The 26,715-nt window shown below is 39.5% G+C and overlaps 2 protein-coding genes across 4 annotated transcripts in view; one reads left to right on the top strand and one right to left on the bottom strand.

The window, feature by feature from the left end:
• Window positions 1-15,925, top strand: part of ABL2 (ABL proto-oncogene 2, non-receptor tyrosine kinase) — a 166,102-nt gene extending 150,177 nt beyond the window's left edge. For both annotated transcript variants that reach the window (XM_037825259.1, XM_037825260.1), the window contains 4 exons: window positions 927-1,079; window positions 2,689-2,778; window positions 5,454-5,627; window positions 6,189-15,925. In XM_037825259.1, coding sequence (XP_037681187.1) covers window positions 927-1,079; window positions 2,689-2,778; window positions 5,454-5,627; window positions 6,189-7,912 — 2,141 coding nt within the window. In that variant the 3' untranslated portion in view covers window positions 7,913-15,925. The remainder of the gene's footprint in view (window positions 1-926; window positions 1,080-2,688; window positions 2,779-5,453; window positions 5,628-6,188) is intronic.
• A 2,165-nt stretch (window positions 15,926-18,090) lies between these two features.
• Window positions 18,091-26,715, bottom strand: part of TOR3A (torsin family 3 member A) — a 60,733-nt gene continuing 52,108 nt past the window's right edge. For both annotated transcript variants that reach the window (XM_037825261.1, XM_037825262.1), the window contains 2 exons: window positions 19,517-19,641; window positions 18,091-18,929 (listed from right to left, as the gene is read on the bottom strand). In XM_037825261.1, the coding sequence (XP_037681189.1) occupies window positions 18,679-18,929; window positions 19,517-19,641 (376 nt within the window). In that variant the 3' untranslated portion in view covers window positions 18,091-18,678. The remainder of the gene's footprint in view (window positions 18,930-19,516; window positions 19,642-26,715) is intronic.

Consider the following 26,715-nt stretch of genomic DNA (forward strand, 5'->3'; position numbering starts at 1 on the left):
TCTGTAGAACTTCCTTTTTTTCTTTTTTTTTAATGATGTTCAGTATCCTCTGCCTTTACTCCCTTCCTTCTTTAGTCATTCAGCCGCATTTATTAAATATCTGCCTTTGCCAGACACTGTTAGTCATTTAGCATAGAAAGATGTGTAAAACAGTTCCTGCCTTCAAAGAGCTCACAGACGAGATCTCATATGCATCGGAGTTCTAATGAACCTCTCCCTGTATAGCTCCCTGTTTTTCACATTATATTTTATTGCTTATTTCCAGAGCACTGTGACAATGAGTAGCATCCTTTTTCAAGTTTGGCATGATATACATCTAGAATTTGTCCTTGTAACTGATCTGTTTCTACAGCCCTGAAGAGCAATATGATTTAGTAGAGGCTCAGTGGACTGGAAAAGTCTTGAAATGTGGATTGGGGGCCAATAGAAATAGTCATAGGATTCTAAGTCACTTTTTGCCAGAAATCTCAAACTCAGAAACAATTGTGACAAAATCAGGCAAATTCTTTTTGCTTCGAATTCTTCCTAATTTTAAATAAGTCCATTTTTATTCTATTCCTCTAATATCTTGGCTGAGTTTAAAAACTGTGCAACTCATTAAATAAATGAAACACCATTCTAAGAATGGTTTGATTATGCCCCCAGTCCTCTTATGTGGTCATAATTTATTCTCCCTCATTGTAATGAAGGAAATTGAAATGAAAATTGTGAAATGTAAAGGAAAGGTCGTGAGGTTATATCTCCAGCATTCCCTATTTTCTTAGAAGGCCAAGTGATGGTGTAAAAATTGGTAAAAGGGTATTAATTTTGTGACAGTATATACTATTGTGACAGTTCTAAAATTTGAAAGTAAAGTTACCTAATAATATAAAATAAATCATAAATCAGAGAAGCATTAAGTCTTTTCCTTTTTAATTCTTATACAGCTTTTGGGGTACTGTTGTGGGAAATTGCTACATACGGAATGTCACCATATCCAGGTATTGACCTGTCCCAAGTCTATGATCTACTAGAGAAAGGTTATCGAATGGAACAGCCTGAAGGATGCCCCCCTAAGGTGTATGAACTTATGAGAGCTTGTGAGTACTTTTGCATATTTAATTTTGAAGGATTAAGTAACAATTCAGGGTGGTTAACAAAATTGGAAACATTTCTCCTTCCAGTGTTGTTAGATTGAATCCAGCCTCATGACATTTAGAGACTTTGTCATTGATCAGCCAGTTGACATATATGATATACCATTGAGGTTTTTTTTTTTAATTAACTCAAAAAATTTATTTCATGTATTATAAAAAGGGAGGTACACCTGACATTTCAGGTTCCAAAGGTTAATTTCTTAGGCCAGTGATATGATAGTTCAAGGAGAGCATACACATTTCATTGTTTCAAGTTGATTTCTCATGTTCAAACTATTTACACAAAATTTACAGAAAATAAGTTAGATCTCTGTATCAAAGCCCAAAATAAATTATTTCTCCCAAAGTCCACTTCTGAACTGCATAACTTCTACAAAAGTGTAACTTTGTGTCAGTTAGGATGTCTTCAGTTATTACTAAAAGGGCACCCTCAATGAACTGGTTTAAAAATAAGTTTAGTCTCTCACAAAAGAGAGAGTCCCAGAGGCTGAGTGGCCACAAGGCTGGTTGGTTCAGTGGCTCAGTAACATCATTCAGGTACAGATTCTTCTGATCTTTCTGCTCTACCATGCTTAAACTACTGTAATTCATTGTTGAAAGACACAGCCAGGCATCACATCCAGACCAGGAAATGCTCACCAGAAGATAAGAGCCCACTCATCTTGCATGATTCCTTGAATCTTTGAGGACACCTTTTCCAGAAATTACCTATCAGATATTCCCTTTGCTTATCTGGTTAGAATTGGATCCTATGACCACTCCAATCACTGGCATTGAGGATAGGATTATCATAATAGATTGAAGCTAAGGATTTATCCTGAGTCCTTTGAGGAGGAGCAGACACCAGACTCTTACAGCACACAATAAGGAGGGAGTGACAAGGGTAGTCACTCAACCGTGTCTGCCACAAACCCAAAATAATGGATTCTTGATTAATTCAGGAATGGGAAGGAGCAATGCACATGTTTAAAAGCACTGTCATATCAAGTAAAAGTAGAAGTATTTCTGATATTACATAGTATTTGTACTTAGGTATGCATCCAAATAAAAATATAATAGATGAATACCATTGAGTTTTATTGGAATCCTAAGTATAGTTGTCCATGGCCCAAATATTGACCCAGTTTCCCAAAAAATATCTGCATATTTAATAGAACAATAAGAAATTGGGCTTAGGATTAAGGTATGGGGGGAGTATTTTCAACAAGATAAAAATGATTGAAGATTAGAATAAATTTGAAGACAATTTTTATTTCTTTCATTTTTCCGGTGGAAGAAAACATGCCCTTCTAAACCATCTCCCTACCCCTCCTCATCCCTATTGTACAAGGAATAAGAGCTGAGACTAAATAGAGAGACCACCTCTAGGAAATGGGTTCATTACACCTGAGTCTGGAACTGAGCAGTGGCTGTGTTACTATCATTGTGAACATGCTGTAACTACTTTAAAATAAGCACAGATCATGGTGCTTGGAACTCATTTTCAGGTATGTCACTAGATACATAATTCCTACAATGAATTTTTAATATTTTCCTCCTCTGTTACAAATAGGCTGGAAATGGAGCCCTGCCGACAGGCCCTCTTTTGCTGAGACACATCAAGCTTTCGAAACCATGTTCCATGATTCCAGCATTTCTGAAGGTGAGAATCTGTGGACTTACTGTATGTGGCTAGTTCTGGGTAGTGGTTTTATAATAAGATGCAAAAATGATGGACTCTTGGAGTTTGGGGCTCCATTTCAAGGTACTGAATAATAACTTTTGGTCTGTATTATTTTTGTTTTGCCTTTTTGCTACTTTTCATGTTTTTGTGTCTCTATCTCATAGTTTAATATTGAAATTATATTTTAATTAAAATTAATTCAGTCTCTTCATAAAGAAACTGAGTAAGTTTGGTACTTCTTCAAGCAGCAACACTTACTATGTAGGGAAGAGATCAGGAAAAAGTAAGTATTAAAAATATTTCAGCTCCCTGAACCAAGGTATAAAAGCAGTATCCAGAAATTTCATGTATTGAAGTAGATGTCAAAGAAATAATTAAGAATATGAACAAAGATTTAGCTACAAGGATGTTGCATAATAGTGTAGTTTATAATATTGAAAAATTAAGAACAATTTAAATATAAATTGGACTGTTGTTATATCCATATAATTGAATATTTAAAATGATATTCTTAAGTGTATTGACATGGAAAGAGGTTTAGAATAAGCAAGATAAGGTAACCTATGAACAGTGAGATCCTTTTCTTGTTTAAAAAATGTATGTACACATACAGGCAGTTTCCTACTTTGGTATATAGTGCCTGAGTCTCTAAAATTATCTGAAGTGAAACAATAAATTTAATTGTTTTAAAGGGAGAGAGCCTATTCCTAGAGAGCTAAAAACACAAAATTCTAAATTATACCTACCTATTAAACACTTTGATACAGTTTCAGAATTTTGTACATATTCTTTCAAATTTTCCTTTCCTCCATAATTAGTTCAGTTAAATTCAGGTTTAAAAAATATTAAAAGAGGAAGTCAGGCAACTTCATTTTTGTCTTTCTCTTAGTGATTTATCATAACAGGCAAAAAAATGGGGGGGGGGTGGGAAGAGAAGTACAACACACCATCCTATTCCTTTGATATATGGAACTTCTGCAGGTTGGAGAGGGCAGAATTGGCCCTTGGGGTCAGATTGAGCAGCTGCCTGTCACAGTTGTCCCAGCTGTCACTGTTCCTTACTTTGTATGCTTTATTTTCTTTGGAACCAAAGTGCTAGAAGTTGTGAGTACCATTTCTTTGGTACTTTGTGTCAACTTTTAAATTCTGTTGAATCCTTAGTTAAATATTTCTGCTTCTTGTGCAAATGTATTGTTTTAGAAAACCAACCCTTATCAATTTTCAAAGCTATTTCAAACTTGCTAAATAAGAAATTTAACACTTTTCAACTCAAATTTTATTAAGCATCTAATCTGTGGCAGGCACTATACCTAGGTCTGAGGGCAGATACAGTCCCTATCTTAAAAGGACGTATTTATTAGTCAGTTGCAAGTTGAAAGAAACCCAAATCAAAATTTCTTATACAATAAAAGGAGGATTTATTGGCCCACATAACCAAACGTGGAAAAACAGCCATTCAAGTAGCTTTGGGTCTTCCTCCTTCTCCTTTCCCTTTCTTCTATGCTCACCTCCCATCCAAAGTTTCTTTACTTCTGCTTCTACATTGATCTCATCCTCAGAATCCTCCAGGTGGCATGAGGTCAGTATCCTCAAGGTCATAGTTTTATAGCTCATGATCAAAGAAAACCAGGAATGTCTGTCTTGTAGCTGCTGTGTGTAGAAGTCTGAGAAAGGAATCTCATTGGCATGGCTTGGGTTATGTACCATGTGTCCACTCTTGTGTTTTTAAAATAATTACAGAATTTCACAAGTGAGTTGATACTACCTGCTTCATTTTATTCAAGAACAAATAGCAAGCCTGTCTTTGTCTCATTAAGAGATATAAAACCCCTGGCCAAGTTTCAGTCAGCCAAGGCTTATTAACAAGGGGAACACTTTTCAGGAGCCTAATTTGTTTGATTGATTTGCATGAAATGGAATGGATTGTATCTACCCTCCTTTTTAGTGAAAGATGTAACTTAAAAATCAAAATGTCTGCAGTTGTTTGTCTGCTTTGTTCAAACTGTAAACAGCCACTTAGTGAACAAGGATATGAACAAATGACCAGTAGTGAAGCCATGTTCAAACATCAGTCATCAGAGAAGTATAAAATAAACCAGAGATACCACTGCACACCTACCAGAATTAAAAAAAAAAACAGTAAAATTAAAAAACAAACCAGTAAAACTGGTAACATCAAATGTTTGCAAGCATGTAGAGTAACCAGAACTCGAGTACACTGCCTTTGGATGTGTAAATTGGTATAGCCATTTTGAAAGACAGTTTGGCAGTAACCATTAAAATCGCATGCACCCTATGCCCCACCAGTTCCATTCCTTCAGTGTATACCTAACAGACATGCATACAATTGTGAACTAAAAGATATGTGGAAGATTTCCCTAGGAACATAATTCATAATTGTCAAAAGCTGAAGACAACCTAAATATCCATCAACAAGAGAATGAATAAGTTTCAATATATTTATATATTAGAACACACAGCAATGAGAAAGAACTGCCACATGCAACAAAGAGTACAGGCATGATGATCCCATTTATACATTTTAATCCCCTACTCTGCAATTCTTTGTCAGTTTTATTCCTTTTCTGAAAAGAAAAACTCCTTTTATCTGTCATAAAATTGTTCTTTTTATAGTCCTCTTGTTTTCCTCACAGAGGTAGCTGAGGAGCTTGGGAGAGCCGCCTCTTCATCATCTGTTGTTCCATACCTGCCCCGATTACCTATACTTCCTTCCAAAACCCGAACACTGAAGAAACAGGTGGAGAACAAAGAGAACATTGAAGGGACACAAGATGCCACTGAAAATTCCGCCTCCAGTTCAGCACCGGGTATGGGTCCTTAGACACATAGGCTCAAAATAGGCCTTTGTGAGAAATTTCCTTGTTTAAAGAACAATCGGATAAGATCTGTTTATTTCCATTTACATGCTGGTCTACCATGAGGAAAGTATGGCATCTATTTTACCTACCACTCTAGTCCTTGGCTCTGCATTGCCAGTGTTAGTAGTTCTGCACTATTTGTCTCACATGCTATTCTGCCTCCAACTCCATTTTCCCATCTCTTGATTCTCAAATAGTTACCATCTTTACAGTTCTGGCAAAAACTTCCTCTTTGAACCCAATAGATGAGGCCAGGTTATGCTGTAGTTTTTAGAGAAAGGATGAATGCCAAGGTAATAACCAGCAGATTATTTTTCCATTTATAATCCACATTGCAATTGGAATACTAATCAGTGTGAAAAGATAATGCATTTATTGGTTTCCTTTGGGTCTCACCAACAACAGACATGTAATAGGTGCCATCAGACCTTTATAATTGAGCCTCAGTCACTCGAGTGTAATGGATTTATTTCTTGTCTTTCACATTATTGTTTGGCCGTTTCTCATCAGGGTTCATTAGAAGTGCCCAGGCCCCCACTGGGTCCCCAGCACTGCCTCGAAAGCAAAGAGACAAGTCACCTAGCAGCCTCTTGGAAGATGCCAAAGAGACATGCTTTACCCGGGATAGGAAGGGCGGCTTCTTCAGCTCCTTCATGAAAAAGAAAAATGCTCCCACACCCCCCAAACGCAGCAGCTCCTTCCGAGAAATGGAGAATCAGCCCCATAAGAAATATGAGCTCACGGGTAACTTCTCATCTGTTGCTTCTCTGCAGCATGCTGATGGGTTCTCTTTCACTCCTGCCCAGCAAGAAGCAAATCTGGTGCCACTCAAGTGCTATGGGGGGAGCTTTACACAGAGGAACCTCTGTAATGACGATGGTGGTGGGGGTGGGGGCAGTGGCACTGCTGGGGGTGGGTGGTCTGGCATCACAGGCTTCTTTACACCACGCTTAATCAAAAAGACACTGGGCTTACGAGCAGGTAAACCCACAGCCAGTGATGACACTTGCAAGCCTTTTCCAAGGTCAAACTCTACATCTTCCATGTCCTCAGGGCTCCCAGAGCAGGATAGGATGGCAATGACCCTTCCCAGAAACTGCCAGAGGTCCAAACTCCAGCTGGAAAGGACAGTGTCCACCTCTTCTCAGCCAGAAGAGAACGTGGGCAGGGCCAATGACATGCTTCCAAAAAAATCAGAGGAAGGTGCTGCTCCAACCAGGGAGAGACCAAAAGCCAAACTTTTGCCCAGGGGAGCCACGGCTCTTCCTCTCAGAACCCCCACTGGGGATCCAGCCATTACAGAGATGGACTCTCTAGGATTGGGGTCAGCTGGAGTGGCAGCTGCCCCCAAAAGCAAGGAGAGGAATGGTGGGACACGACTTGGGATGGCTGGAGTCCCAGAGGATGGAGAACAACCAGGGTGGTCTTCTCCAGTCAAAGCTGCAGCAGTCCTCCCAACCACTCACAACCACAAAGTGCCAGTCCTTATCTCACCCACTCTGAAACACACTCCAGCAGACATACAACTCATTGGCACAGACTCTCAGGGGAATAAATTCAAGCTCTTATCTGAGCATCAGGTCGCATCCTCTGGAGACAAGGACAGACCCCGACGGGTAAAACCAAAGTGTGCCCCACCCCCACCACCAGTGATGAGACTACTACAACATCCATCCATATGTTCAGATACTACAGAAGAGTCACCTGCCCCTACTGCAGGACAACCCACATCAGAAACCCCGGAAGGTGGGAAAAAGGCAGCACCAGGGGCAGTGTCCATCAGTGGGAAAGCTGGGAGGCCAGTGATGCCTCCACCTCAAGTGCCTCTGACCACATCTTCCATCTCGCCAACCAAAATGGCCAATGGCACAGCAGGTACTAAAGTGGCTCTGAGAAAAACCAAACAGGCAGCTGAGAAAATCTCAGCAGACAAAATCAGCAAAGAGGCCCTGCTGGAATGTGCTGACCTACTGTCCAGTGCAATCACGGAACCATTGCCCAATAGCCAGCTGGTAGACACTGGACACCAGCTGCTCGACTACTGCTCAGGCTACGTGGACTGCATCCCTCAAACTCGCAACAAATTTGCCTTCCGAGAGGCTGTGAGCAAACTGGAACTCAGCCTGCAGGAGCTGCAGGTGTCATCAGCAGCTGCTGGTGTGCCCGGGGCAAACCCTGTCCTTAATAACTTATTGTCATGTGTACAGGAAATCAGTGATGTGGTGCAGAGGTAGCCACTGTTAGCTTAGTGGGAAAATGCACACATTTCTGAAGGGAGAGGGGAAAAGGGACTTGTTTTCCTGTGTTCTTGTTTTTTAAAAAAATGAAAGACTGATACTTGAGTGTGTTTATGTGAAGTACCTCAGATCTCTGAGTTCTCACGTTTACAGGTTCATCTCAAAAAATTAAAAAGCAAACCACATACATGTAGAAGAAAATTAGGTAGAGATAGGGCACTAGTGGGCACGGTTGAAAGCTGCATTGGAAAATCAGGGAACACGTGTATGCCATGCCATAAAGAAAGAAATCCAGACTATGCCTATCTGGAATGATGTTAGGTGGCCAGTCAGAACTGATCACAGCAAGGCTGCGGGGACTTTGCCCAAGCAGTGTGCATTGGCTGTGACATTCATTCTGTACCACACAAAAGGGAACCGACCAGGGACTCCAGCAGGTACTAATGATGATTATGCTCAAACTTACCTAACAACTTTGGTGGGACAGAGGAAAGGAAAGCTTAGAATGTACCAAAAGAAGTTTTGTTCAAGGCTGTGGGAAGCAGCTGTTGGCCCTGCTTCTACGAGGTCATTGCTGCTGTAGTAAGAACTGCAAATCAGATTGCTAGAATAAAAAACTGGGACCCTATCTGTATGCTCCTTTTCTGTTTTTGATTGGTGTGTTAATTGCTGGGAAGTTTAGTCAGGGAGATTGAAACCTTACTGATCGTATATTGATTAGCATAAGTCATTTCTCCCAGTCTAGTATATGTTTCCTGATGGACCAGGATTGGCTTTCTGCTCGTTGGTGTCTATCTGTAATTCCTAATACACAGAGGGTCTCAAGTCTCCTTAGTGGTCCTTCTCTGCTGCTTGCTGGGCAGGTTATCTTCCTTTATTCCTGGCACCATTCAGGGCATTAATGAACATTGATTTTGAAAATAGTGGCCACTTACTCATTTCTCACAAGATAATGCTTTTCTGATACAGTATTCCCTGCGTATTGACATACTTGCCAAGGATTTGAGCAGCTGTATGTTTCTACATCAACTAAAATACCAGGGAGAGGACCTCTTCTTAAAACCCAAACTCTCATGCCCAGAGAAGCAGCTGACTTGGCCCAAATGGCAATTCCTCTATACCTTTCCCATCACGTATCACCTTAGTTTCACTCTGGATAGATAGAAGGGAGAGGCGTGCTTTCTCTCTCTCTCCCCCCCCCCCCCTCTCTTTCTAATGAAATTACCTACAATCATTCTCACATCCTTTTCTCTGCTCACATTCTCTCCTGAATCATTGTGCCTGTTTGTAAAAGATTATTTGGGAATATTTTTTATGTTGTCATTTCACCTCTGTTTTAAGAGTGCATAACTGAAGGAGCAAGTCACTTCCAGGGAGCACCAATTAGATACTGGAAACCCAATGACTTAACCCTCAAATTATGTTTTGCTCTTGGAAAATAGGCCTTTTTCTTCCCTTCTCAATTCTAATTATGGAAGCAAATTAGGATAGCATGGAACTGAATCTAATAGGTTAGATACTATAAATATTCCCAGGGTCATCTAATTCCAATCTCAGTTGCCACTTGATTCTCTTTTTAAAGTTTTACAAGGAGCCTTCCCACCAAGGAGAACCCAAAATACAATACTTTCATTTTTTCCTCCCAAAGGAGAATTAGCTTAAGAAGATAGGAATTCACAGTTGATGAACAGTGCATTTTCTTCTTGGCTCTGTCATTGATCCACTGTCAATTTACAGCTCCATCTCTTAATCTATTAAATGAAAGTAATAATACATATTCTCAAGGGTGTTTTACAAATAAATGTATCCTTTTGAGAGCCTCTCTGGAAAGCTCTTTAGTGCAGTGTTGTTATGTTGAATGGTTTTCATTCTCTTCTTTGCTCAGTAGCAGGTATTAATGGAATTTAGAATGGCTGAGATTATATTAATTGGGCTAGAATACCTAGGGGAAACCATGTTTTGGATAAACTTTGGTGTCTTTGGCCAAGGAGGAAATTTAGTTTTCATTAGAAAGAAAGGAAACCTTGATTCTTATTGCTGCTCTAAAAGAGAGCCAGGTTAATTAAGTGAGGGATAAGAAGGGAGGAGACAGTCCTGGGCACTCCTATTAAGAGTATGTTACCTACAGATGCAGCATGGGCAGCTAGTGGTCAGGTTCATCCCTTGTAATGGTTGGAAGAGAAATAGAGTTCCCTTTAACTTGGATTTAAAACCCAACAATCCTCTTCTCACCTTCTTCCTGCACACTCCCCCTCATCATACACTGATAAACTTGAAACAGTTTTAGCAGTTAATTTAGCCTTTTGAGGGTGGGGAGAGGAAAGCTAAAATTTTAGAACATTACTATGCTGCTTTTTAAGTTTATCTCTGTCACTGGGGGCACAAATTGAGGGATTATAATTGTTTTTCAGGATTTTGTTGTGCTTTGTTTCCTTTTTAAACAAAGAATCTATTTTTCCTTGAGAGCTCTGAAAATAAGCCTTGGAAAAACACTACTGAGTGCATTTAAGCTCCCTGGTTTTCTCACTGAGGAACAATCTTGAGGGCAGGGGCTGTGTCTTACTCAGGGGCAGCACCTAGCTCTGTCTTGCTTACAGTGGGTGCTCGGTAAATAATGAATTTATTGATTTTCTTAACACTGTCAAGAGTAGCATTGACTATTGTAGCACACCCCATCCTGCATGACACTTGAAATGTGTGACTTCAGGGGTTGAGGGCTCAGGGTTCAGGTTAAAGAGGCACTGTCAACTTACTATAAAAGTATAATTAGGTTTTTCCTTTTTCTACTTGAAAAGGACAAGATTTTAAAATTCTTATGTAAATTAACAGGTTTTAAATCCAAAGCAGAGAAAACTGCTTTTAGAAACTAAAAATGTAGTTTAATTCTGTCTAGTCTAAAAGCACAGCAGATAATGAGCGTTAAAAACCCTTATACAATGTGTTGAAAATTTTCTAAAGTAATTATGTATATGCCTAACTTTGGACTACCACAACTTGTTTACAGGTAATATGACTTTGGTTTAGATTTCCTACCTTAAAATGCAGTGTTTTGTGTAGAATATATCTTGATTGTGCTTTACGTATTTTCTTAAAAGGCTTTGTGTAAAATTAAAATGTATATATTTTCCTACAAACTTCCATTTTGATTTTGAGAGATATAGCCTTAAAAAAATTGGCCCTAAGAAACCCATTCAAGTGTTTTTTTCAGATTACCTCTATAGGTAATGTCATTATAGTGGAGACTCTTTCCCAGCTGCATTTAAGGATTTAAATTAGAAAGCTTCTTACAATTCAACTGAAGGCTGGCTAGTAAAAGAATTACCAGTTAATGAAACATTCTGACTTTGCTAAGTCATAACCTTTATTTATTTTGAGTTTAATAAAGAGGAAATATGGATGGTAGAGAAGTGTCCAGGTTCTAAAGCCTGTCTAAAGGCCAACTCATTTAACCTTCCTAAGTATCAGTTTCATCACTGTTAAACAGAGATGGTAATAATAACTACCTCATAGGGTTGTTGTAAAGATTAAATGAGATAATGTATAGTTAGCTCAAGTACCTGACACACAATGAGCACTCCATAAATGTTAACTGTTACTACTATTAATATTAATGTTATTATGATAATTAATACCTATTCCAATGATTCTCAGCCAAGAATGTGCAACAGAACTTGCTAGGGAGCTTTTTAAAAAGGGATGCACTGGCCTTGCTCCAAATAAGAGTTCCCAAAGGGTAGTGTCTCAGCCATTGTGTTTTCCAAGAATTGCTCCACGTGTTCCTGACACCCAGTGCTGTTTGAGAACTATTAATACTCCAACTCTTTTCTTTACAGATTAAGAAACTGGAGGAGAGAATAGTCAAATTACTTGCCCATTATCTCCCAGTACTTACCTAATGAGAGCCTAGGCTAGAATTCAGGTCTCAACTTCCTGGTTGTCGGGATTTTGCACTATCCTTCTGCCCTGTGAGACACTGCAAAAAAAAAGTGGCTCAGATAGACAATCAGTTGCATGGTACCCACTTTCTAAAGCACATACTCTCAAGTCTCCCTGATCATAAGGGGCTTGAGTGCTGAGTAATGGCAACACTGGCAAAGCAGGCCTTGAGTAAAATTCAGTAATTTCAAAAATCATATGGGGTCATTCTTTTGGACAGACCTCAGCAACACAGCAATCTGCACTTTGTAGTAAAGAAATACTAACTTAAGTTTCTTTTTTAAAAATGAGTCCTACATTCCTTTTTTCTTAAAAATCTTTATTGTTGAGTACCATTTTAATGACTAAGATAATTTATATGCAAGCACTTTGAGAAAGTATCAAATGTAATATAACTTATAAATCTGTATTAATGTCTGTTAAGATGATAAAACAGTTGGTTCGATGCTGATTGACCTAAAGGCTCTTTATGTGGGACCTGAAGATGCAGATTTATAAACAATCACCTCTGTAATTTATCACATTTATAAATATGAGACTGCTAAATATGTGCAGGTGTGGCAAGTGTTTTACTGATTAACTTCAGAAAACCAGGGACCAATTTTTTGGTTTAATTATAATCTTTAAGAAGTTATAATGTATGCTCACTCATTTCAGGATAAAGAAGCTCTTCCAGGAGCCTTGACTCAAGAAGGATGAGACCCTCTTACTCTTCAAAACGTGTCCACTCCATGCTCAGCCATTTAGTAAGCTAAATGTGATGGGAGTAGACTCGTTACTTGTTGATGTTGACAGTGTCTTTTTTAACCTATGTTCTACATGTTTGGGTTTTTTTTTTTTTTTTTTTTTTTGGAGGGTTTAGGGGTGGGTGTATAGGAGGGTAGGATGGCTGTAGGACCAGTGCACTTTGAGAATTACTTTTCTAGGATTTCCTGCTAGTTACAGATGAGTTTGATACTGATATTTATCATCTACATTTTTTTTTTAAAGAAGAGTAGCTGAACATATCTCATCCATTAGAATATAAAATACCCTAGAGTAAATTGAATTGGTGGCCACTTTTAAATTATAGCAACATTGCCTTCTGACCTCTCCTACTCCCTTCCATTTTTGCTACTACTGTCACTGTTCTCTCAGGCTATGCCCCTGTAGGAGTTCACACTGGGCTGACAGGGTTATCTATATTTTTGTTCATCATGATTTTGGGGTTTCATCATTTTCTTGCATTAACTTGCTCCTCCTGGATTTGAGACCCATCTCTGTGACCTAAGCACCTGTTATGACAGCCCTTTTTATGTAGGTTTCCTTTCATATATGTTATAAACTTCAGCTGTCTGTATCTGTATTAGCTTCTGTCAAACTAGTAGCTCAGTTCCTGTGTCAATGCTTGCTTCAGTTTGGGATATGTGGGAGCATGAGAGAGAAGGGGAGAGGCAGCCCAAAGGGAGCCTGTACCTTTCATGTGACTACACGGGGAAATTGCTGCTAACCATAGCCTCATTGATCAGAGAGGAGGCCTTGGGCCACTCCTACACTTTCTCCCACTGTTAACAGTTAGGATATTTATATCCTTTGGATAGGGTTCCAGTTTTCCCACTACCAGACTTCTAACAATCGAATGCAAGGCTTGTGTTTTTTTTTTGTTTTTTTGTTTTTTGACAAGCCAGTAGTGCCTGGAGTAACGATTATTGTTATCTGCTCTGCTATAGCACAACTACAGTTTGCTGTTTGTGGGTCTGAACTTCATGCCATTCCCTACCCTGCCATATTACAAGGGAAACATGGGTGGATTTCAGGGTTGTGGAATGGGCTGCACCCTTTTCTTTCTCTTCCCTAGAGCATCCAGCCAGGTGACTATCTTAGCTCCAGTCTGCGCTTTGTGAAGTGTATTATGATGTTCAAAAGGATGAGTTTCTGCTCTGGGGCTGCTGCTTTTTGTGCCACCCACCAGAAGTATATGTTCTGTCTTGAGTTGTGTATGAGATGATATTTCCTTTATTTCTGACTCAGTACCTTAGATCGAAAGAATGGGAAATTAGTGAAGGCTCCACCCTGTGATAATCAGGGTAAGAAGATCCTGCTTCTCCCCATGTGAGGAGGTCTAGGCAGATCATCCTGATTCCAGGCTGGCTTGGAATGCAAAGATCACCCCTGGAGTACTGCCTTCAGAGATGGGTTTCATGAGTCTTACAGAGGAAAAGATTTGTCAGCTGGGTTGATTTTGCTTAACTATTGAACTGGAACTAGTAGAAATAAGCTTCACAGGTGGCAGTGATTCAAAGCCCAAGTCAATGAGAGTTCCCAACTTTAGTTGTTTTCTCCACACAGGGTGTTGATTTGGCAGATTGCTGTACTTTACTATTCCACTTGGGGGAAGGATGCTCTAACTGTACCCTTCCCTCCCCCAAGTGCACTTTTTTGTCTCTGTGTTCACCTTTAAATTTGAAATTATTTACCTCTCCTAGAAAAATTGTATCCTTTTTGGGAAGACCTCTTCATTGTTGAGGGACCTGAACATAGTAGCAAAGTCCCATTAACTCCACCAAAGGTAACAGGTGGCATGTTGAGCAGGTTTTCAAACCTGCAGACCTAATGTAGAAATGATATCTACTTTGAGTCGCAAGGTGAGGTACAACATTGCCCCAGATCACACCATATTCAGGGCAGAATTGTGATACATAGCATATTGTCCATCATTATATTCACCATGTCAAGTTTCAGGGTCCCACATGTCAGTCTCCCTGAGATGCCTGTACCAAGTTGGAGGTCTCTGAGCATGCTGATTAACTTGAGCTCACAGCAGAGGTGAACGGTCAAATGCTAACAGACCTTAAGAAAGGTAATACAGGGAGTTTCTATGGTTGGAACTTGCTTAGATTTGCCTCTGAACTTTAGGTTAGGAGTTTTAAATCACATAATTAAGCACCATAAACTTTAGTTGGAGAATGGGACTTCTGGATAATAACATTATCACATATCTGGATACTAATATACAGGTATGCCAAATAAAATGTATTCTTTTATTCAAAAGATATTGCAGGATTCTGCAGTCCTTTTAGTTTCATCCGTGGTGCACCCCAAGTACTGTTCTGTGCAATTCAGAAGTATCGTACCATGTATTTTGGGTGGCAAAAATATGAAGAAACAGAGATGTTTCTAGGAGATGAGGGGCAGATAAATCAACTGTCTTCTGTTTTGAGAAGTCATTTTTCACTATGGTCAGTATTCTTGGATTCCATTATGAGAGGAATTTTGAGGTCTTAAAAAAATCATCTCATTAGGCTGATCGTCCTTCAGGGAAATTAGTATTCAGAAACTAGAAAAGACAATGAGGTACTCATACTTCTTTAGGGTGTGTGTTTTATGTTCATGAGCCTACATACACTGTTGTGCCCATTAAAAAAGGAGAGGAGTAAGTGAGATAAGAGTAAATCAGATCTTTTCCTGTAGTGGACAGAAGCAGTGTCATTGTTAGTGTGTTTCCATGAACAGAGAGACTGAGCTTTTAATGCTTACTCAGAAACCTCCTGCCTGCTGTATGGACACAGCACTTTTCCTTCTTTGCAGTCTGATTTTGTAATAACGATCAGTGGAGAAACTCCAATTTTATGTTGATAGAAATAAGTTTGAATGTTTCATAGTGGTGGTTGACAGAACTTTGTCCTAAAACATGCATTTTCAGCTTCTTTAAAATACATTTAACATGTATACCAAAGGTCATGCTGTGCAGGTGTATGCACGGTGCACAGAGGGTGGGGTCTGGAGGGTCAGGCACTGTGTGCGTTGCTAAGGGGATATGGTGAGACAATATGGGATTTAACTGAAAACACTTCAATCATGGGTCACACTACCAGTGTTGTCAGGTATTTGTTCTTAATTGTTATTGTAATATATTTTCAGTTGTTTTCTAATTTAATTCTTTCACTCCGTTGTCTGACTGTGAACTGCTAACAGTGTTAAACTTGATGTAAATAAATGAGGCCCTTGAAAGGGACTACTGTCTGCCTGTTGTCTCACAAGGTTTGCCAACTTGTGTTTTGTTTTAAATAAAGGTTGCAATATTTTATTGGCAAAGTAGGCTTGAGATTGGAGTTTCTCCCATAATTTTAATTAACAGGGTGTCTTTAAGCAGAATTTATCTGTATGAATAAAACAAATGTCTATAAGGTAAAGAAGCTGATGTTAGCAAGCATCCATCTGGCGGTTCTTTAGAATGTTCTCTATTGAGATGAATACTCACCATTTTATGGATCACATTTTTGAAATGGCCAGAAGTCATCATCTGGAGTCCAGGCTGGTAAATAAGGTGGGTAATTGTGTGTGTGTGTGTGCGCGCGCGCGCGCACATATGTGGTGCCCAAAGTGAGGTGACTGGAAAATGACTTAATTCTCTCAGTCTATTGAGGTCAATTTCAGATAAGTTCTAAAAATGTTTTTGAGCCAAAGTAGCAAGAGAGTAAGTGTGGAATCTCACAAAGGAACAATTTATTCTTGTTTGACTTGGTCTTCAATTTTTTTTTTTTAATGTCATTGCTTTTAAAAATAACATTAATTAGGTAGGGGTAGGATATACAAAAGTGGTACACACATGAGGCCCAATAAGAGTGGCTCTACAGTGATACACCTCACACTCCACCATCAGTCCTTTTCTCCCACCCATTTTTGGTTTAGTTTAGGAAGTCTTGTTCTTAGAATCTTCCCCAAAGAGTGCTGCATTGTGATTTTCTTCCTCTCTGTATTATAATAATTTCCACACATGAGGGTATAGTATTTGCTGAGGAAATAGTCCTAGAGGTAAGGAAGTCATTAAAGCAAAGTGATTAGGGCTCAGGAGCTGGAGTCAGACTGTGAGATTGAATCTCCACTCCGCCACTGACTGGCTTTGTGACTTTGCACAAGATAGTTATGTCTCAGACCCCAATTTTCTCATTTATTAAACAGTGATGAAATTGGTGCCTAAGACATAGCATTGAAGATGACATGAGTTAATGGCTATAAAGAGTTTAGCACAGTGCATGGCATGTAAGTTCTCAAAAATTAGTTACCTAAAACGATCAGAGCTAGACGTGGAAGGAAGGTATGGTGCCAAAGCTGACAGTTTTATTAGGTTTTTATTTTTTTTACTTAACACCTAAAGCCCTATGTCCTGAGCACTTTATAAAGATTAACCCATTTAGTCCTCACAACAAACCTTTGAGGAAGATACAATTATGCCCATTTTTACAAAAGAGGGATCTATGCTTAGACTAAGGTAAAATAGTGTTCCTGTGGTCTCACAGTAGGAATTCCAAACCAAGCAGTCTGGTTCCGGAGAATGTTCTTAGAACCACTATGTTACACTGCCTGTCTTGGTTCCAAGGTAGGAAGTTCAGATCCTAAATTTATGACATCAAACATGGCTAGCCAGTGCTACAAGAATGTCAGCTGTTCTGCATCTTTAAGACTTAAAGATACAGAAAATACCTTTAAAATGTGTATTTACCAGATTTAGAGCTGGGTATATAATAGGATTGTGTGGCCTGCCTATTCTTCCTGAGATGCTCTAGACTTACACAATGAGCCAGCGACCAAATACCGGTCCCCATTTTATTGTGTAGTTAAGCTGTGTTTACCTTTGTCCCATAAATGGTGTGAAACTATTCCTTTAATTAATTCATTTATGTGAATATTTGAGTACCTAAGGTACTCCCTAACCTTGAGGCAGTTGGGGTACAGTAAAGTTAAAATGGGGGAGAGAAGTGTTGCATTTTATAAGGAGTTAAGGTAAAGAGGGTCAAGGGAGGGGACACTTGAGATTATGACAAATATAAAAGACCTGTGTGTTATTCTAGAACTTAGGTAGATGGCAAGAGCCAAGAGAAGAGGAAAAAACACTTCATAATCACCTCCTCTGTGCGTAGACAAAATGATGATAGATGTTTTACACATTGCCATTTAATCCCTTAAACCAACTGTTTTTCTTTTTTTTAGAGCTGGGAATACGAGAGTGAAGTTCTTACATTTAAGAGTAATATGCTGTGGAGGCCTCTTTTAGTAAGAGGTTGGTGTAAACCAGCTCAGCTGATATAGTCCCAAAGCAAACTGAAATAAATTGGCAGATCATTCAATCAGGTCAGCTCCATGAGTGCCAACATGCACCCCATCTATCTCCACCAATCCCCAGCAATATTACCTGACTTGAAATTTTGCTGATTGATTGAATATAATTCCTAGGTCTCAGTAAGAAAGGAAGCCAAAGATTTTAGAAAAATACAAAATTTTAATCTTTACTTGACAGTCATGTTGAGGCCCATGATTTTTTAAAAATCTGCACTGGCAATTTTTTCTTAAAAATTGGTCCTTCGTGTACCTTACCCCTCAACCTTTGCAGGTCTTCTGCTCACAAATAAAAGCTGCTTGGCTTTCCTCTGGGAATAACAACTTGAAAGCCAACCCACCCTGCCAGCAAACCCACTGGTCAGCAGAACTTCATTCTTCTTCCCTTATCTGTAACCTGAGGATCCTACAGCCTCAGAGATGCAGCTCTCGAGTCCAGATATCTGCAGGGAAGATCTGAGATGCAAAGGAGTCCATCCATATAGTCTTATTAAGCCCTGGGATTTCTTGAACCACCTGGCCCACATTTTAGAATGTGGGTGTTTAAGGCACCAAGTGATCTTAAGAATTGGCTCTGGTTTAAGGCCTTCCTTTTACACAGTCATGTTAGTGTAGTAATTGATGGCTGCCAGCCTGCTCCTCCCATCCTTTGTAGTCCCAGCCACTGCTCTGGCAGGCTCAGCATCCTGTGAGTGGAAGGAAGCCAGCTTCAGGAAGTCTTCATCTAGCTCTTATGGTAGGAAGTAGTTAATTCTCTGGGAAATAGATTTGCAGCCCTGAGAAGAGAAGAGTTGTTCCTCCTTGGGGATATACACCATCATCTGGGCGATTTCATCTAGCACCTCTTCTGTATACAGGAGCTCCTGACTCAGGAAAGCATCACGTGCACACAACCTTACATGACGGTACTCCAGTGGCAGGAAGGGAATGAAGAAGTCAATCAGGCTTTCCTTCACAAGACGGCTGCGGCCAAAACCACTATCTGAAATCAAGACCCAATGTTAAGTGGAGTCTGATCTGGCGGTTGGACTGACATGGAGTTGTAAGGCCTGGGCATGGCACCTCATATGCCAACTCCAGGAGTGCTGTCTAAAGTTTGTGTCAAGAACAACACAACTATGCTTCCTTTTAAGGAAGAATGTCATGGGTACTACAGATGCATGCTGCAGGTGAAGCAGGGAAAGTGGTGACATGATTGCCAGGTTTAAGGTTTGGTTTAAGGGTAGAGAGCAGATCGGGTGACCTCACCTCTGACTGTGGCTGAACCACAAGGTTTTTTTTCCTTTAAATTGGCTTCAAAGCCCAGTGCCTGGATTTCCAGGGCCAAGGCAAACTACTCTCTTCAAAAGAATTTTCAGAAAAGGAGTTCAGGCTTTCTTGGCAAAGCCAACTCTGGGCAAGAAAGTTGGTGCCTACGTAAACTTAACAATGCAAGATGGTTATATGATGTGTCCTCTGTGATTCTAAGTACCTGTCTGCTTCATAAACACAAATTTCAACAAATGCACATTAACCACCATTGTGGCTTTCAACAGAAGATTATTTTCTGCTTGGCTGGGAATCAGTTACCTCTGGACTCCAAAATCTCAGCCTGGAAGTGTGGCTCCAAGTGTTCCATTGTAATGTCTTCACGGGACTGTCCAGCCTTAAGCAAATTCAAAACCACTTCATTGATGATATTGCCCCCAAGGTTACTAAAAGAGACAACAGCTTGTTAATAATTCATTATTTTATTATTTAGCTTTGAAATAGGTAACTTGACCACTGAAACCAATGGATTGGTGCCTGGAAGAATGGAGGTTAAGGGGCCTGGGATTCCCCGGGGAGATCTTGTCACAACCCAAAGGTCTGTACAAAGAAAAAACATTGTCCTGCTTTGCTACCCTCCTCCCTCTCTTTTTGACCAACACTTAGTGACAGTGTACTAGGTAAAGGGAGCACAAAAATGGGTAAGACTGAATTCTTTCCCTTGACTTCAGTGTACGAGGGGAGGCATGCATGTATGTAATTCCAGGGTGGCAAGTACTAATGTATGAGTAACTAAGGTGTGAGGAGAAATCTTCAGAGGGAGGTTAAGGCTTCTGAGCAAATGTAGACCAAGTAGTGATCATCAGACACACGGGCCTGTGGGATTTAGGGGCTGAAAATTGTTTGGAATGTCTGGAGAGGAGTAGACATGAAAGGTAGGCTAGGCCAGGTTGAGGAGGCCTTTGCCTGCCACACACAGGGATTTTAGCATAGAGCCATTGGAAACCATTGAAGGGGGTTGAGCTTCAGAGTGTTGGGCAATGGGGTGACCTGATCAGCTGTACTTTCTAAGAAGATTATTCCAGGGGAAAGATTGGATTGAAGAAGCATGAGCTGGATGCAGAAAGCTAGCCAGGAAGATTTTTGCAATAGTCCATTGTTTAGAAGTGATGAAGGTAATGGAGAGAAGGATTTAAGAATTAGCTTAGCAGAAACATGGGAGTTGAAGATCACAATAACAAAAATTAAAAATCCCCTAGAGATCAGCTTTAATCAGCAGATTAAAGAAAAATTAAAAATTTTTCCTTTAAATTTAGATTTTTCCTTTAATCAGCAGATTAAAGAAAAATTAAAAATCCCCTAGAGATCAGCTTTAATCAGCAGATTAAAGCTGACAGAAGAAAGAATCAATGAACTCAAAATTAAGACAACTGAAATGATTCAGGCTGAGGAGGTGTGCCAGTTTGGATGTATTATGTCCCCCAAAATGTCATGTTCTTTAACGCAATCTTGTGAGGGCTGACATATTAGTGTTGATTAGGTTGGACTCTTTGGATTAGGCTGTTTCCATGGAGGTGTGGCCCCACCCATTCAGCAAGGGTCTTGATTAGTTTACGGGACCCCTATAAGAGCTCACAAACAGAAGGACTAGAAGCTGTTGCAGCTTAGAGAGACATTTTGAAGACGGCTGCTGAAAACTGACACTGACATTTCGGAGAACGCCATTTTGAAATGCAACCTGGGAGCAAGCAGACACCAGTCACATGCCTTCCCAGCTAACAGGTTTTCCAGATGTCAATGGCCTTTCTCCAGTGAAGGTACCCTTTTGTTGATGCCTTACCTTGAATACTTTATGGCCTTAAGACGGTAACTTTGTAACTTTATAAAAGCCAATCCATTTCTGGTGTTTTGCAAAATGGCAGTATTAGCAAACCAGAACAAAGGAAAAAACAATGAAAAAAAGTGAACAGAGCCTAAGGGACTTGTAGGACACCATCAAGCATACCAATATATGCATTATGGGAGTTGCAGAAGGAGAAGAGAAAGTGGACAAAGGAATATTCAAAGAAATAAGGGCAGAAAACTTCCCAAATTTAATGAAAGACATGGATATGCACATCTAAACAGGATAAACTCAGAACCACAAGCAGACATATAGTAATCAAATTGTCCAAGGACAAGGAGAGAATTCTGAAAGCTGCTAGAGAAAAACAGTATGTTATGTACAAGGGAGTCCCAATTAGATTGAGTACTGATTTCTCATCAGAAATCATGGAGACAAAAAGGCAGTTGGTTGAAATACTTAAAGGCAGTGGGTTGAAATAAAGTGCTGAAAGAAAACAACCACCAACCAAGAATATTATATCTAGTGAGACTTTCTTTCACAAATGAGGGAGAGATTGACACTCTCAGATAAACAAAAGCTGAGGGAGTTCACCACTAGACCTGCCCTATGAGCAATGCTAAAGGGAGTCCTTCAGACTGAAAGGAAAGGACACTAGGCAGTGGATTCAAACAGCATAAAGAAATAAAGACCCCCCAGTAAAGGTAACCATATGGTAATTATAAATGCCATTACTATTGTATTATACTTTTTATGTATCTCCACTTCTGACTTCTTACAGGTGGAAAAATGCAAGTGCATAAAAAGTAATGATAACTATGGTCTGGACATAGAATGTACAAATACATAAATGGTAACAAGTACAAATAAAAAAAAAGTAGGGGTATGGAGAGGTATGGGAACTGTGGATGTGTATACTATTGAAGATATGGTTGTTATAAATTTAGGATGTTAAATTTTAAGCCCATGATAACTACAAAGAAAGAATATGAAAAATATATGTAGAAAGAAATGAGAAGGCACTCAAAATGGTACACTTCAAAAAAAGAATAAATATTGAAGTAGGCATTGATGGGAACACTGAGACTCAAAGAAATATAAGACAAAGACAAAACAACAAAACAGCAGAAGAAAGGACTGAAATATTAGTAGTAATTTTAAATATTAATGGAGTAAACTCTCCACTCAAAAGGCAGAGATTGGCAGAATGGATTTAAAAAAAAAAAGCCACAAGTAGGTTGAAAGTGAAAGAATGGAAAAAATATACACTATGTAAGTAGTAACCAAAAGAGAGTTGGGGTAACTATACTAATATCAGATAAAATAGACTTTAAGTCAAAAACTGTTACAGGGACAAAGAAGGTCATTTTATATACTGACAAAGAGGTCAATTCAACCATAACAATTATAAATATATATGTACCTAACAGTAGAGCCCCAGAGTACATGAAGCAAATAATTATAGATTTGAAGGGAGAAATAGATGGCTTTATATTAATGGTAGAAGATATAAATATACCATTTTCAATAACAGATACAATATCTAGACAGAAGATCAGTAAGGAAATAGAAGATGTGAATGTTATCTGTATCAGCCAGACCTAGTAGATATATATATAAAACACTTCACCTAATAGCAGCAGAATACACATTCTTCTTGGGCAGACATGGATCATTCTCCAGGATAAACCACATTTTAGATAAAAAAACAAGTCTCAATAAATTCAAAAATATTGTAATCATGCAATGTATCCTACCCAACTACAATGGAATGGATACAGAGATCAATAACAGAGGGAGACGTGGAAATTAAAACAATGTACTCTTCAACAATCTTGGTCAAACAAGCAATCACAAGGGAAATATTAGGAAATGTCTTGAGGTGAATGAGAATGAAAATAGAACACACCAAAACTTACAGGATGCAGCAAAGGTATCAAAGAGGAAAATGTACAGCTCTAAATGCTTACATTACAAAAGAAGAAACATCTCAAATCATGTTTCTTCTTTTGTATGGCCTTAAGATGGTAACTTTGTAACTGAAAAAGAACAAACTAAACCCAAAGCAAACAGAAAGGAATAAAGGTTAGAATAGAGATAAATGAAATAGAGAATAAAGAACTCAATAGAGAGAATCCACAATACAAAAAATTGGTTCTTTGAAAATGTCAATAAAATTGACAAACTTTAGCTGGATTGACAGAGAAAAAAGGGAAAGGACACAACTAAACTCAAAAATGAAAAGGGGGACATTACTACTGACACCACAAATATAAAAAGGACTATAAGAGGATACGCTGAACTGCGTGCCCTCAAATTAGCTAACCTAGATAAAATGGACAAATTCATTAAAACACAAACTACCTCCAATGACTCAAGTTGAAGAGAAGATCTCAACAAGCCAATAACTAGTGAAGAAATTGAATCTGTAATCAAAACTTCCCAGCAAAGAAAAGCCCAGTACCAGATAGCTTCACAGGTGAATTTTACCAAATATTCCAAGAATTAACACCAGTCATGCTCAAACTCTCCCAAGAAATTGAAGAGGAGGGAGCACTCGATAATTCATTCTATGAGGCCAAAATCACCCACATACCAAAATCAGATAAAGATACTACAATAAAAGAAAACTACAGGCCAGTTTTCCTTACGATTGTAGATGCAAACTGCTTACAAAACACTAGCAAACCAAATCCAACACGGCAGCCAAAGAATTATATACCATGATCAAGTGAGGTTTATCCTAGGTATGCAAGGGTGGTTAAGCATAAGAAAAATCAATAAATGTAATACATTAACAGAACAAAGGAAAAAAACCACAAGATCTCTCAATTGACATAGAAAAGTTATTTGACAAAATCCAGTATCCCTTCTTGATAAAAACACTCAGAAAACCAGGAACAGAAAGAAAGTTCCTCAGCATAACAAAGGGATGTATAAAACATGCACAGCTAACATTTAGGGGAAAAATCTTCGGTCTTTGACTATTAAGTTCAGGAAAAAGACAAGACTTCCCACAACACTGTTATTCAACATTGTACAGAAGTTCCAGCTAAAACAATTAGGCAAGAGAAAGAAAAGACATCCAATGTTGGAAGGAAAAAGTGAAACTTTTCCTGTATGCATATACATGATCCTCTATACAGGAAATCCTGAAAAATCCACAACAAAACTAATGGAACTAATAAATTTAATAAAGTGATGAGGTACAAGATAAAAATGTAAAAATCAGTAGTGTTTCTAAACACTACTAATGAATAATTAGTAGAAAAAAATAAAAAATAATTCCATTCACAATAACAACTAAAATAATCAATTTTCTAGGAGTACATCTATCCAGGAATATAAAGGACTTGTACACAGAAAATTACAAAACATCCCTAAAAGAAATCAAAGAAGATCTAAATAAATGCAAGGATATTCCATGTTAATGGACTGGAAGACTAACTATTGTTAAGAGATCAATTCTAATCAAAGCAATTTACAGATTTGATGTAATCCCAATCAAAATTCCAATAGCCTTTGTGGAAGTGGAAAAGCCAATCATCAAAGTTATACAAAAAGGAAAGGGACACCAGAGAGCCAAAGCCATCTTAAAAAAGAAGAATGAAGTTAGAGGACACACAGTTTGCAATCTGAAAAGTGATTAGAAAGCCACAATAATCAGAATAGTACTGGCACAAGGACCAACATATAGACCAATGGAATAAAACTGAGACCTCAGAAATCAGCCCATTTATGGCCACTCAAATTGGAAAAGAACAGACTCTTCAACAAATGGTGCTGGAAAAACTGGATGTCCATATGCAAAATAATGAAGGTGGACCCCTACCCCACACCGTACACAAAAATTAACTCAAAATGGTTAAGAGACCTAAATGTATGAACCAAAACTATAGAGGTAGAAAGCCAGGAACTGCGTGGACTGGACACCACAGAGCAATCTGACTTTGGGAATACTTCATACAACACTCATGAAAACGTGGAACTGCTAAGATCAGTGAAATCTGTAAGTTTTTGCGGCCAGGGGACCCACGCCCCTCCCTGCCAGGCTCAGTCTCGTGGGAGGAGGGGCTGTCAGCTCCGGGAAGGAGAAGGGAGAACTGCAGTGGCAGCCCTTATCGGAAACTCATTCTGCTGATCCAAACTCCAACCGTAGATAGACGGAGACCAGACACCAGAGAATCTGAGAGCAGCCAGCCCAGCAGAGAGGAGACAGGCATAGAAAAAAAAACAACACGAAAACCTCCAAAATAAAAGCGGAGGATTTTTGGAGTTCTGGTGAACATAGAAAGGGGAAGGGCAGAGCTCAGGCCTGAGCTCAGGCCCTGAGGCGCATATGCAAATCCCCAAGAAAAGCTGATCTCTCTGCCCTGTGGACCTTTCCTTAATGGCCCTGGTTGCTTTGTCTCTTAGCATTTCAATAACCCATTAGATCTCCGAGGAGGGCCCTTTTTTTTTTTTCTTTTTTTTTAATCCTTTTTTCTTTTTCTAAAACAATTACTCTAAGAAGCCCAATACAGAAAGCTTCAAAGACTTGCAATTTGGGCAGGTCAAGTCAAGAGCAGAACTAGGAGAGCTCTGAGACAAAACGCAATAATCCAGTGGCTGAGAAAATTCACTAAACACCACAACTTCCCAAGAAAAGGGGGGTGTCCACTCACAACCATCATCCTGGTGGACAGGAAACACTCCTGCCCATCGCCAGCCCCATAGCCCAGAACTGCCCCAGATAACCCAGTGTGACGGAAGTGCTTCAAATAGCAGGCACACACCACAAAACTGGGCGTGGACATTAGCCTTCCCTGCAACCTCAGCTGATTGTCCCAGAGTTGGGAAGGTAGAGCAGTGTGAATTAACAAAGCCCCATTCAGCCATCATTTGAGCAGACTGGGAGCCTCCCTACACAGCCCAGCAGCCCAGAACTGCCCTGGGGGGATGGCACTCACCTGTGACATAGCACAGTCATCCCTCAACAGAGGACCCGGGGTGCACGGCCTGGAAGAGGGGCCCACTTACAAGTCTCAGGAGCCATACGCCAATACCAAGGACTTGTGGGTCAGTGGCAGAGACAAACTGTGGCAGGACTGAACTGAAGGATTAGACTATTGCAGCAGCTTTAAAACTCTAGGATCACCAGGGAGATTTGATTGTTAGAGCCACCTCCCACTCCCTGACTGCCCAGAAACACGCCCCATATACAGGGCAGGCAACATCAACTACACACGCAAGCTTGGTACACCAATTGGACCCCACAAGACTCACTCCTCCACTCACCAAAAAGGCTAAGCAGGGGAGAACTGGCTTGTGGAGAACAGGTGGCTTGTGGATGCCACCTGCTGGTTAGTTAGAGAAAGTGTACTCCACGAAGCTGTAGATCTGATAAATTAGAGATAAGGACTTCAATTGGTCTACAAATCCTAAAAGAACCCTATCAAGTTCAGCAAATGCCACGAGGCCAAAAACAACAGAAAATTATAAAGCATATGAAAAAACCAGATGATATGGAAACCCAAGCCCAAGCACCCAAATCAAAAGATCAGAAGAGACACAGCACCTAGAGCAGCTACTCAAAGAACTAAAGATGAACAATGAGACCATAGTACGGGAGACAAAGGAAATCAAGAAGACCCTAGAAGAGCATAAAGAAGACATTGCAAGACTAAATAAAAAAATG

This window comes from Choloepus didactylus, chromosome 2, assembly GCF_015220235.1.
Source record: "Choloepus didactylus isolate mChoDid1 chromosome 2, mChoDid1.pri, whole genome shotgun sequence".
Taxonomy (NCBI): Eukaryota; Metazoa; Chordata; class Mammalia; order Pilosa; family Megalonychidae; genus Choloepus; species Choloepus didactylus.